This window comes from Microcebus murinus, chromosome 1, assembly GCF_040939455.1.
Source record: "Microcebus murinus isolate Inina chromosome 1, M.murinus_Inina_mat1.0, whole genome shotgun sequence".
Classification (NCBI taxonomy): Eukaryota; Metazoa; Chordata; class Mammalia; order Primates; family Cheirogaleidae; genus Microcebus; species Microcebus murinus.
The window spans coordinates 122069711-122083511 of NC_134104.1; the positions used below are offsets into that span (position 1 = coordinate 122069711).

The 13801-nt window shown below is 45.3% G+C and overlaps 1 protein-coding gene across 1 annotated transcript in view; it reads right to left on the bottom strand.

Annotated features, from left to right (window-relative positions):
• Positions 1-1559: 1559 nt before the first annotated feature.
• Positions 1560-13801, bottom strand: part of LOC105872656 (inhibitor of carbonic anhydrase-like) — a 33588-nt gene continuing 21346 nt past the window's right edge. Inside the window, exons 12-17 of the mRNA XM_012766833.3 lie at positions 10593-10748; positions 7622-7763; positions 5022-5086; positions 4063-4247; positions 2533-2719; positions 1560-1758 (exon numbers count right to left, since the gene is read on the bottom strand). Of these exons, the coding sequence (XP_012622287.2) occupies positions 1724-1758; positions 2533-2719; positions 4063-4247; positions 5022-5086; positions 7622-7763; positions 10593-10748 (770 nt within the window). The 3' untranslated portion in view covers positions 1560-1723. The remainder of the gene's footprint in view (positions 1759-2532; positions 2720-4062; positions 4248-5021; positions 5087-7621; positions 7764-10592; positions 10749-13801) is intronic.

Sequence of the window (13801 nt, forward strand, 5' to 3'; positions counted from 1 at the left end):
ACGCCTGGGCACTCACTCTAGCCTGGGCAACAAAGTGAGGCTCTGTCTCAAAGTAAATAAATAAATAAAAATAAAGTTTATTGTCCTGAATACCATCATCTCTGTGATTTCTGGGTGTGCTTGTATTGGTTGATTTTGCTCCTGACTCTGGGTCATAGTCTCCTTCTTTGTATATCTGGTAATTTTTCATTTGATGCTGGACACTATATATGCTACGATGTTGAGTATTTAGATTTTGCTGTCTTCCTTTCATGAATATTGAAGTTTGTTCTGAAGGGCAATTAATTTACTTGCAGATCATCTTAATCCTCTGTGACTAGTTTTAATTTTGATAAGGGCAGTTCTAGAGTAACCTTTAATCCATTATATAACCATTTTTGCCCCACGTTCAAGGCATGATCTTCAGTGAAATCCTTTGTCTTCAATGAGGTTTCTTCCCTCTGACTGGTAGAAACTTGAACGATTCCTGGGCCCATATGAGCTCTGGGAATTGTTCAGCTCGTAGGTCTCTCACAGTTATTCTTTGCCCAGCCTCATGGATTTCGATTTCATTACATTAACACATACGTGCAGATTAGTATTCTGCCAAGACTCAAGGACACTCTTATACAGATCTCTGGAGGGTTTTCTCTGCAAAGTTCCATCCTTTCTGATACTCAACCCCACAAATTCCAGCCATTTGGGCTCCTCAAGTTTTTATCTCTGTTTCCTCAACTCAGTGTTACGAGCTCTCTTGTGTACCCTGTGCCAGGATCTGGAAATTTCCTCCAGGCAGTAAGTAGCATCTTCATCTGCTTGCCTCTTTTGCTTCCTTATTTCAGGGATCCTTGTCCTGCACTACTATTGTCCAATGTTTGTAAACAGTTGTTTCATATATTTCATCCAGGTTTTTATTTGTTTATGGAAAGAGAGTAAGTCCTGTATGGGTTACTCTTTCATGGGCAAAAGCAGAAGTCCACACTCATAAATACAACTTTTAACAATATGTAACCTAGTTTCCCACTCAGGATTCATTGAGGCACCGCCACAGGAGCTATGGTAGTAATAGATACTGCAAAATCTCTGATAAGAAACTGATTTAAAAGAAATGAGTGTATATCCTACTTTCAGAAGTTGACTGTAAAAGAGCAGTAGAATTGGATTTTTGCAGTGATTTTAATATTTTCCAATTAATCTGAACTAAGAGCTTGATTCCACTTGACATTATTAATTTTTTAAATGTTGAAGCATGTTTTTAAAATATATAAAATCATTCCTTCCTTATCCTTTCTTTCTATTGTGTAAGCTCCTGGTACTGCACACACTGATGCTTTTTTCACCCTTGTAATTACCACTCAGACTTCCTCCAGACAGATTAAATTATATTTAAATACCTTAATTGTTTAAATTATATTTAAATGACTTGACTCTTGGGTAAAATAAAGTTTAGGGAGGAAAATTGAGCTAGTCTTGTACAGTTCTCAACAAAAAGGTACAATGTCATAGATATTCAATTCAGAAGTACAATTTTAGTATAAAAAATATTTTTTTCCCAAAAACTCTGAGAACATTTAATGAGGTTTTCTGAGAAGACACAATAAATTTTATTCATTTTGATTTCTCCATCAGTTACAGCATAGAATTACAACGATAATTCATGGTAAGCAGATCCACATGAAGACAAGTGAGAATGTGGCCCCTACTTGAGGTTCCTGGCATCTGTGAGGTTGCCCACCTTGATCAGTTAATTTCTGTGGAATGTGCAGGCATCCAGAAGTTCTATGAAGCATAACATAAGAGAAAGAACTTTAGGCACTGCCAGTGCTTACTACACACAATTCTTTTCCTATTTTCTACAATAAGTGGTAGTGAATAAAGACTTTTTTACACACACACACATTCTCTTTCCTAACTGATGTTAAGTGCTGTCCTTAAATACCTGAATTTTCCTTTCCTGCTGCTTTCGTCATCTCCAACACACGACGTGATTCAATAAAAATTCAGGCACATTCCCAACAATTTGATTATCCCACTTGTAATTTTATTTCCCCAACCTATTTCTGTTTGAGGCAGCTATGCCATTCTAAAATATAAATAGCTAGAAAGGGCCTAGTATAGTGCTAACTACATTTTGTTTCTATTAATATTATTTATATATTTCACTTAAAATCATTGAAAATAGGTCATGTGTGGGTGGCATATATGTGTCATTTCCCCAGCTCTCTTCCTGCATTGAAGTGGTCACATGCACACATTTTCACTTTGTTAGCGAAAATGGAAATACTCATGAAAACAAGTTCAATTTCTGAATAGTATCAAGTTCTATTGCACTCTGTGTGTCTCCTTCAAATGATTTGGCCTTTTTTCCAATAGTGTCTTATGCTGTTGTCTAATTGAGTCACCCCATTGGTGAGTTTGAATCCTCCTTCCGGGCCTCCGCTTCTTTGTGTTGCTATCAGCACTGGCCCAGGGCTTGGCACACCATAGTCCTTACTACAAACGTGTTTGCCTTGACCCCCATGTTGTTTCTCTTTGGTGTTTTCTTCTACTTACCAGAGGTTAAGCATTGTCTAAAGTTAGCAATAGTCATAAGATAGTCTGGCCCTAGGTATTTTTCATAAGTTGTTTTGTCCTGAAGGTTAGCCAAACATTCCGTGTCATCACTGAACAACAGGTCCTTGGTTGAGGATTCAAACAGCTGGAACATCGCATATTCAAATCCATTTCTTCCAAAGAGCTCCTGTGTCAGACATACATAGAGACAGTGAGTGACCCTGAGCTCCAGGAAGTTGTGTATTCTGCCTCGGAAAACCTGAGTCTGTTGGACTGCTCAGTTCCAGCCCCTAGGAAATCCAGGACACAGTAACAGTTCAGGAGACACTGCAGTAAAGTGGCAAAAAACATAGTCTCTGGGTTCAAATCCTGGCTCTGTCTTTGCCTTGTTGTGTGACTTTAGGAAAATTCTCTACTGAGCTCAGTGAACCTCAGTTTACACATTTGTAAATGGGGATAATAGCACCAAGTAGTGAGATGGAGTAAGTAAAGCAACATTAAGTAACAACAGTAAGTAAAGCAACAGTAAGTAAAGGAACAGCTCCAGGTTGCCACTGTACTACTATTTCACCAACCGCTGCCAAAGGTTTTCAACCTTCTGGGCCATACTGTCATGTCTTCCTGCGGCCTGGAGCCCTGGCCACCTTGCCTCTTCTATTCTCTGGATCTGCCACTCCCACCTCTTCTTTCTTCTCCTCTCTCTTCCTTTGTCACTTCCCTTGTGGCCAAGGTGGCAGCTTCCCTTGTGCGGGACTTGCCCCTTCAAAAGTCCACAACCAAGAGCCTCTTATTTCGCCAGCACTCCCTGGGTGTCTGTCCTTTAACTGAGATGTGTGGGTGGCTTATGCTAAGACATGGATTTCTCACTGCTGAACCTCCAGGAATGGGGTGTGCTAGTGCAAAAGGCAGAGAAAGCTTTGGGTTTTCCTAAAGATCGTTTGATCTAGGCAGCCTGCCACTCCATAGGATCAGCCCTGCTGGCTGCCTCTAGAGGTCGTAAATTGTCTGAATGTTGACTTTTTAACTTTCATGAAGCCTAAGACAGTGCCCAGCCTGCCCAGGTTGAGGAAACATATTTGGATCCGTCCATAGGTCGGGTAGAATAACCTCTATTCTGCTTTTCCTTAGGCATATAGCTCTGCCTAGTGAGAAGAGCACTGAACCAACTCCCTTACTTCTGTGCCTGAGGAAGAGAGAAAGGACTGACTCTCATGGAGTCATTGAACAAGCCCAAGAGGTGTCATGAATCTACTCATAGTCAAGTGAGTCTCAGGGAAACACTTAGGAGGCCCACATGTCTGAGGTTCTCCCAGTCCACTTTGACATTCGAGACAGCTCCAGAGTAGGAAGTGAACACAGCCACCAGCTTTCTGTTTTAATCAGAAGCAGGGATGGGAGAATCAGGTTCCACTGTCCAGGGAGGACATGTGACTGGGCTGGGGTGTGTCTGTGCAGCTCCACAGGTGAACTGAGCACTTAGTTGTGGGGGAGAGAGGAGGAATGGGGAAAGGAGGCCCTGGGGGCCCATACCTGTTGGTTGAAGAGTATTCTACGAACAAAATCTGCCTTGTCTTTCCTCGAGACTACAGCATGATTTGGCACTACGGCCAGGTGGCAGCTCTGAACCTCGGCCACAGGCTTCCTGGTACCATCAAGGCACAGCAACTCAAAGTCGCCCTGCTTCAGATTCTTAGCCCACGCTTCATGGTTCCGTCCTGGGGAGAGAAAAAAAAGGTGAATTAGCCACAGCTGGTGGGTTTGGTCAGGGGTCCTCACTTGGGGAAATGTGACCAGCCACCAGAGCCTAGAGTCACAGAGACACAGATAAATAAAAGCATAAAGCTTTTATTCAACAAGCCATCATTCTTGGGTGTATAAAAAATTTTTTAAAAAAAATAGAAAAAGAAGAAAAAAGATAAAATTTTTTTTAAAAAAAGAAAGAATAAAGCTTTTAAAATAAAACAGAAGAGAAAAATTCATAAACTCATAAATCCACAAACCTTTCTGGCTAGTGTTTTTTCCATCCTGTTAAAGGCTAAGATTTGTTAAACAGGCCTGAAAAAGCCTTAGCCAGAAAGGAAAAGATTGATAAATTGAACCATGTTAAGATTAAGAATGTCTACTCATCGAAAGACATCACCAGAAACGGGAAAGGCAAACCACAGACAGGGATATTTTCAATACATATGGCTGACAAAAACTTCTATCCAGAACATACATAAACGGCTATAACTCAAGAGAGTCAAACAAGCTCTTACGAACTGTGGCCTCCGTGTGTTTGTCAGTTGGGTTCGTGGTCACTGTGATAACCAACCCCATCGAGTCTGACCAGACATGAAGAGTTTTCTCATTCCCTAAATTATAAATGTTGGGACCTAAGTCACTAGAGCTCAATACCGTTAATAATCCCCCGTTGCCTAAATGGGGGGGTGATTCTACGTGGGAGACTCAGACTTCCCCAGGCAGGACGGGAAAGCGCGGGCGCGTACCGTCAGTGTTCTGCAGGACTGCGTGGTGCTTCACAAAGGCCACGTCTCCCTTCTCGACCAGACACCTGCGTGGCGAGGGGCAGGTCAGCAAGGCGGATAAACAGGAGCGGGTGGGGGAGAAACAGAGGGAGACAAGGGACTCACACCCCTTCCACACTCGCCCTACAGTTCCACACCTGCAGGGCCCATGCTATCCCTGTGACTCACAGGGGGAAGTGTAATAGGAAGAGAAAACTGCCCACTTATTTCTTTGATGGACAACCATTGTCCGGGTCCTCATTTGAAACATCGATCAGTTTCTCCAGAGGCAGTTCGCGTGTTCTATGCTAATATTAACAGGGATATCCAAGGGCTGACTCTCTGGTTGGATCAGAACTCACAACATCAGAGATTAAAATCAGCACAGAAGATGTGATTTTGCAGTTTTATCATACTCATATGTCTACACAATATTAATAAAAGTGAATGTACATCACTGAACATTTGTTCACCCTTTATCCCATGAAACATGTTTCTCTGTGTCCAAGGCGCATTCTTTATGAGAAATGTTGAGCACATTAAAAATCAGTTTTGTGACATTGCGTCAGTTGGAAATGGCAAGTAATTGTCAGGAGCTTCTCCAGTTTTCTCTCTCTCTCCTATCTTCAGGTCCCTCTATTCGAAGCTAGGGTCAATTCCTCCCATTCAAGTTTCCTAAGCTCTCTACCTCTTTCCTTTGTGCCCATTTCCTAGAATCCCAGTCCTAGATGAGTGTGATCATCTGTCGCAGGGCAAGGTAGAGAGAAAGAGACCTTCCTGCTCCTTGACTTCACCTCGGGGTTCCTGCCTTCCTTTCTCTGCCCCAGACCAGTGCTTCTCAAAGTTGTAGGCTGGGGACCAGCAGCATCTACATCACTTGTTAGAAGTGCAGATCCTTAGGCTGCACCCAGACCTGCTGGGTCAGGAACTGTAGAGGTGGAGCCCAGGAATCTGTGCCTTATCCAGCCCTCCAAAATACTCTGACCCATGCTCACGTGTGAGGACCACTGCCCCATACAGCTACCTCTGCACTCTGAAGAGCGATGGCTTCAAAACATTTCCCCGCTTTTCACAAATCTCTGCCTGTCCACATGCCCCTCCCAACACTCAACACTCCTCCCAACAGACCCTGACATATGCTCTTGCTTCCTGGAGAACACACAGAGATCATTCAGGGGCTTTCTCTCAGCATTCCTCTGCCAGATCGGCCAGCCTGTGTCCCCAGGGCTCTCTCCTGCTGTCCAGGTACAAAGGAGGGAAGGTCTCTCTCCTGGGGCTCTGCATCCCAGCCCTGCCCTGCAACTGTCTACTGTAGTTATATTCTCTCTCATGTAATTGTAACCTGTCCCTGTTTGCTGGACTCTTTTAATCAGCATTCATGTGACTTTTCTTTAAAAAAAAGACAATAAGCCCTGCTTTGATCCCATACTGCCCCATAGGAAGAGACCTCTCTACCCCTTTCATCCAAACACCTAAAAGGGTTCGTCCCCACTCACCCTCAGCACCCTTCCCACCACTCTCCTGACCCCGGCTGGTCCAGCTTCCAGGACTAAGTCATTATTAAATGAGCTCCTGCCAGGGTCACCAGATCCAGGGGCCAGTTCTCAGTACTCATATTATTTGATCTCTCAAGTTCATTCTTTCCCCAGTGATTTGAAATGTCACCTTTGTTATAGACCAAACTGTAGTATGTTCATGAATCTCTCTTGGAACTTTATTGCCTTCCACTTATTTGTAATTCTTCCACTTAAGCTGTGCTATATTGATTATTACAGTATTGTAATTTTTGTATCTAGGAAAGCGAAATTACCTTTGTATCATTTTTTAAAAAAAATTCTTGGCTCTCATTTGGTCCCCAAACATGGTTAATTTTTTGAGAATTGACTCCTCCCACTCAGCGTCCCTCAGTCCACTTGGTTATAGTGGAGGCAGCTGTCACTTTGCAATATGACTTCACTGCATGAGTTTTGAAGGCAGAAACTTCTCACCCAGACTGGCTGACCGTCCTCTTTCCTGAGAACTAACATGCTACGGTCTGCATTTGACTGCTCTTTATAACTGATGAGCTGTAACGACTCTGGGACTCCTGGTTGTAAACATTTCCTGCCATGTAGACTAAGAGAAAACCACCCTGCAGGGAAAGAGAAAAACGAAGCAGATGTGCAGAGAGAGACAGACAGACAGGAGAAAGGGTGTGCTGCCTCATGCTGACAAATCACTCATTGTCTACCTGGAATTCTGATTTAACTGTAAATGCTAAACTGTATCTGGCAACACTACCCTTAAAGCATCTTGGCTGGCTCCTTAGGCTCAGGTGTCAGCCCTCACAAGGAGGAATATTCCAGAGCATCTGTTGAAACACCCCGGTTGGCATAAGCTGCTTCACATGAGGTTCTCTCACTTGCAACCAAAGGAGTCTCATTCATTTCGTTGGAGAAGAGAGACATGAAACAAGATAAGCAGATAAAATAGCAATTTGCAGTGGTTCTGGCTCTTCTAAATGCAGCACCCAGATGCTGGGATGATGAAAAAAGTGAGAGAACAGGAAGTTCACTGGGTTGGTGCAAAGAGAAACTACTTGCCTGAAAGCCCCACTGGAGCCGTAGTATCTCTCGTGGCTGCTGGGAGCGCACGTGTGTGCGGGGTTGCTGCTGCCACTGCACAGAGCACAGAGAGGGGAGTCCGGATGAGACCCGGGGGCACAGCCGCTACTGAAGAACTCATCTGCGAGGAAGGACAGTGGAGGTCAGCTCTTCCTGCCTGTGTTAGCAAGGAAGCCTCAGATTTTGCCCCTAAAATTGCCTGAAGCATGTAAAGACACAGTTCGTTATTTAGTAACACATTATTAAAAGCAAGAACTTTATGGAATTAAAAAAAAAAAGGTTTCAGCTGGAGCAAAGGAACTGACTCAAGTTGGAGAAAGGGTGCGTGAGCTCACAGAAGTCCCCCCCTACCCCGGCACAGGGCAGTGGTGTCAAAGGGTGGGCGCAGATTTTAACCTTAAGCAAGTGGGCAAAATGGAAGTCCTGTCTGGTTGAACCTATGCCACATGTTCTCTGACCTCTGCCGCCCTTGCCCGTCTTTACAAGGTTTGCCACCTTGGCGTCAAGTCCAGGAAGGGCCCACAGAGGCACAGCTGCCAAGCCCCACACTGGGCTCCAGGAGACCACACACAGCCTCTGCCCTGGAAACCTGTGGCCCACAGGGCGACAGTCAGAACTCAAGTAACCCACCAGTGCGTTCGTGTCTCCTTCCTTGCTCTAGGAAGAAAGAATACGGTTCCGTGAAGCTGCAGATAAAGGAACCCTAGGAGTCAGGGAGAAGTCTCAAGCTGGGAGATAAAGACTAAGTAGGAGTCACTCAAGTGAAAGGTGGAGGGAGAAGAACCTTCCAGATGGGGACCAGCATCTGCACAGGCCTGTGTTGGGGTGGGGGGCAAGGCATAGACCTTCATGGACGCCATCGGGGCTGGACCGCAGAGAGGAAGGTGGTGGGTGGGGAGCAGGCAGGGTGCAGACCACATGTGACCTTTCACTCCATTGTGTAGATTTTGTTCTTTATCTTTAGAGAAATGAGGAGTGTCTGAAGGGTTTTGGACAAAGCTGGGACAGGGCCAGAGGGCAGGAGGCAGTGAGATCTGCACTTTGCACAGTTCGGCCTAGCAGCAGGGTGGATGGAAAGCAGGGCGGATGTGGAGTTCAGGCGGCAGGCTATTGCAGCCGTCCAGAGAGATGAGGGCAGCTCAAATGACAGAAGAGCAAAAGGCAGGGAGAGAGGCTGAAAGAAGAGAGGTCCTGGTGTCGGACGGGTGTGTGGAGGATGGCAGCTAGGCTTCCAGCAGAGGCAAGTAGATGGCCTGTGGGATGCTCCACCAGGCTAGGTAGATCTGCAACGGGCCCAGGCTCAGCAGGGATGGTGCATTCAGTTTTCTGATAGGATGAGCTTAATGTGCTTTTGAGATATCCATCTAGAAATGTCGAATAGGCAGTTCGGTATGTACAAGTCTGGAGGTCAAGGAGAGATCTGTGCTAGGTATAAGAGAACTTGACAGTTATCAACACATAGACAGAATATTAACAGCAAGAATAGCCAATGTTCACCTAGTGCCTATTGTGTGCCTAGCTCCGGATTCACAGCACTCCTGTAGTTAGTAATTAAGGCCGTAGGCATGGATGTGAGTACCTGAGGATTGAGTCTAGATTGGGGGGTAAAGAGCTCCTTTAAGCAACTCAAACATTTCTCAACCAGGTTGGGAAAAGGGGACAGTGTGGTCAGGAAGTACTGTTTGGAGATTTGAGGAAATGCTGCTGGGGGGTCATTGAGGAAAGAACCAGAACATGTTCTCCCCCCTGAGCAACACGGAGGGCAGTGGGGGCCTTGACCTGAACTCTCCCCGTGGAAGGATGCTGGGGGCCAGGCAGGGAGCTGGGGAGTGAGTGGCAGGTGAGTGGTGCAGACAGTGCTTTGAGATGTCTGGCAGTAAAGAGGTGGAGAGGGAGCAGGCCGGAGCTGGGGGAGAATGTTGGGAGAGGGGGGATTTTTAAAGAAGGAAGACATTGCATGTGTTTACATGCTGAAATTATTGGGTACACCAAGGAGAGACGTAATAACTGAGGATATGAGACTGTGAAGGGGCAGGGGAGTGACCTGAACCTAAGTGCAGGTAAGTAGCAGACTGACTGGGGAGGGAGGAGGCCTGAAGCTTTGGCAGCGGCAGTGGAATATTGAAGGGCACCCCTCTGATGGCTTCAGTTGTCTCTTGCCAGTGCAGGCAAGCTCATCTGCTGAGAACGGTGGTAGGTGGGTGTGGGTTTGAGGTGTGTGGACAATCAGGACACAAAGATAGTTGTTGGGAAAGGAGACACGTGGAGCAGAGATACAGTGGGGGCACTTGTGAGTGTTGGGGGCCCATTGAGACCAGCGCCTGAAGCATTCCAGTGAAATGAACAGCTCCACTGCCCTGCGATGTTCTCCAGTTGTGTTCAGCTGCTCAGGTGCAGAAGAGAGCAGGTAACGAGGTTCATGCAGGGCTGGGATTTGTCAGAGGATTGGGGAAAGCAGAGGAGCAGGAGGAGCCCTTAGGTATGGCAAGAGCACAGCTGCAATGACTGGTGTGAGCATCTAAGAGAGATGAGGATGGACATGAAAGATACAGCACTCAAGGACTTACTGGTAGAAGGTTTTCGATTAAGAAAGCAGTCAATTCAGTCTATATGCAAAAACAATACACACACACACACATGCACACGTGCGCACACACATGCACCCCACTCTTGCTTTGCAACCCCAGGCTTGTTCTCTGAGACATTTGCGAGACACACAGAACAGAGCTGTTTCCTGGAGATCTGCCCTTGGGGCCGAGGCTCTCCTCTCAGGAGCAAGGGCGTGAGGACCTGTTCAAGGAGATGTGCTGCTCACCCACAATTTCTGTCAAGCTCATCACTCTACCGCCCATTTATGGCATTTCTTGCCATTCATTGAACTGAATGTTTTCCCCAACCAGGCACAGGCAAAAGGAAGGGACTGCCACAACTCCTCCCAGAACACACTCACCAAATTTACAGGACCCGGTTTGATTGTATATCAAGCCCATGGGGATGTTCCAGCCTGCCGAAGTGCCAATTGCAGTGTGGCAGGACTTCTTGCCATGAAGAGAGTTCCAGGTGACGTCAGCATCTGATTTCTTAACCACAGCCACGACAAAATAACCTTGCAATAGAGATAACAAGATGTGATTTCTTCTTTTTCGGTTGGGGGGAGGGGAGGAGATGGAAGGGTGGAGGACCAAGTGGGATCTGACCAGACTCCTGCACCAGGCCATGCGATGGCCTCTCTGTATGGTGGATAATGTGGATTGGCATTCCGCATTTCCATCCCTCTGGCTGGAGATGTGGAAACTACACTTCCAGTGTTTTCTCGCAGCTATGTTCTTAGTGTAAATTAAGGTGTGTGAGATTTGGAGGGTGGAAGTCACACAGGGGTCCTCTGCCTTCCCCTTCCCCTCTTTTCCTCTAGGAAACAAAGTCCCGGAAATGTTAGGTCCCTGTCCAGTTCTCCAGTCCCTTCACCCTAGGGGATTAGAGGCTGCTGTAGCAGCAACAGGCGCTAATCAGTTCTGGCTTCCTGTCCCTGGATCGCAGTGACAGTCTGTGTCTCAGACTCACTGTACTAGTGGAGATCTTGGAGGTAGTGGCTCTTCTAGGGAGTCGGTTCTGTTTTATTCTGGGTGGGAGTTATTCTAGGAACATAGTGTCTACTTTTTGTTAACATTTAACTCCCTGTAGTAAATCTCTTCCTGCTTAAGATAGAATCCTGCTTCATTTCTTTACTGATCCCTCACTGATGTTCTCTACCTGGTAAGTATGTATATATTTATTTTGAGGTGGGATCTCTCTATAGCACCCCAGGCTGATCACAATCTCCTGGGCTCTGGTGATCCTCCTGCCTCAGCCTCCTGAGTGGCTGGGACTACAGGTGTGCACCATCACACCAGACTTGCCTATCCTTTCAAGCAAACAGCAAGGCCATCTCAGAGAAGACTCAACTGGCAGCAAGTGTGGTCTTTCAGAAAAAAAACTCTGTATATATATATATATATATATATATATATATATATATATTTACTTATAGACTATATATTTAGAATATATATGCATACATGTATAGCATAAGTATTTATAAATATATTATATATATTATAAATTACACATATATTAGTGGTAGGAGTACCAAGATACAATTTTAATACTTCCAGGACCCTCTGAAAATGTATTCTAAGCTGCTGCTGCTAACCCCTGCCTGCCACTGTCCCTGGGGAGGGGAAATCTTGAACTCCTCATCTTACTGTAGCAGAGGACCCTCACAGTAGCTATCAGTATTAGGTGCTGGGCCAAACAGACTCACACTACTGGTCCCCAGGCATGTCTACATACATACACCCACATATATTTACACACACTCTGTACTTTTTCAACAGAATCCTGCTATGCATTCTTTTCTGCGAGTTGCTTTATCCTTCCTTAATAATATATTGTGGACTCCTTTTTGATTCAGTAGAAATAGATATGGCTATCTCATTCTGCGTTGGTTGAATCTAAGCTATGTCCTGTTGTATGGATGGATGCATGGTGTTTTATAATCTTCCCAGTGGTGGGCATTTACATTGTGACCCATTTTTGCCCTACTACAGACCACTTATTTATATATGTCTTTTTACATATGATTGTGTACTTGCTTAAGTATTTCTGTTGAATAGAAGTTCAAAAGAAAGAGCTTTAATGACTTCTTTTTCAATATTAAGTCTCTGATTTTTCTAGGTTTACCATAATATTTTCTAATAATAATAATTTAATCTCTCTTCCCTTCTCCAATATTAAAAAAAAACACCAATTCTTTTTCTTATCTTACTGCATTCACTTCTAAAATGATACCAAATGTGTTTGGTGGGAGAGGGCATTCTTGCCTTTTTCCTGATTCTAATGAGAATACCATTAATATTCCATTTATTCCTGTCTCGATATTATATAACTGAATTGTGCTTGTTGAGTAAGGCCTGAACTGCAAACTGGAGATAATATTAGAATCATATATCTTTAGAATTAGAAGACAATGTGGCTCACCACCACACACGCGAGCACACACACACACACACACACACACACACACACACACACACACACACACTTTCTCAGTGGTGTAGATCAGGGTTCTCCATATTCAAGCTGGAAAAGCTGGGAGTCAACACAGCATGTGGAGGACCTGCCTTGCAGTTCCTTCTTAAATGGCCTCAGACAAATCGCTTAGAATCTAGAAGCCTAAATTCCTCCTCAGTTAAATAGTGACAGTGAAATCCATCCCAGAGGGTATCAGATGTGCTGAGCTGAGCATTTTGCACATAAGGAGCGGGCAGGGCAGCTCACCGGTGTGGATTCCCAGCAGTGCTGCTGGCGCAGGAGCAGGACCGGTTGGCGACCAGACCAAGCTCATTGCACCCGTTCCGTAGCCAGTGCTGTCACAGTGCCTTCCTTCACTGTAACTCTGTCTGCACCTATGGTATCGGACATCATCGTCCGTCTTTGCCCGTGTGTGTGTGTGACTTTGTGGTTTGCCCTCTCCATCTCTACCCAGATGGAACCTTCTCCATCACAGTCAGCCATGCTGCCAGTGACTGAGCTGTCTTCTAAGCATCCTGTTGATCTACATTTGCATACTTTTGCAGTTCCTAGGAATTTCAACTACTCTTGAAACAGTTAGGGTTGTTTCTGACTACCCCTGATCAGGATAGAATACATGGCTAATGAAAGGCTGGCCCTTAGGATGAGGGTTGAAGACACAATTCAGAGAAGACTCCTCAGCCAGGAAAGCAGAGAGGGTTGGGCTCCAGGGCTTAGGTTCTGTCACGCATGCAGGGGAGCTGCTGCAGGTGAGCAGGGACGAGCAGTCCTCAGCTCACTCTGGTGGCCTTAGTGGAGGGTGTGCGGAGCAGGACCTCTGTGACCCAGTGCTCGGCAGGGGACCGAGACCACATGATGCTCCTTGTGCTGCGGTGCTTCAAACCTCCTCACCTTCCCCAGCTCTCCTGCTTCATGAGAAACTCCAAACCCAAGTCAGCACCTGGTTTTCACCTTTGTTAACTGTTCAGTATCCCACAAATGTTATTATAGCTTCAGGACAGATTTGCATCTTACCAATTAAATGTTATTTCTTTATTTCCCACCTCTAGTAGTTTTCTTGTGTTCTTAAGGCTTTCCTCACCTTCTCCC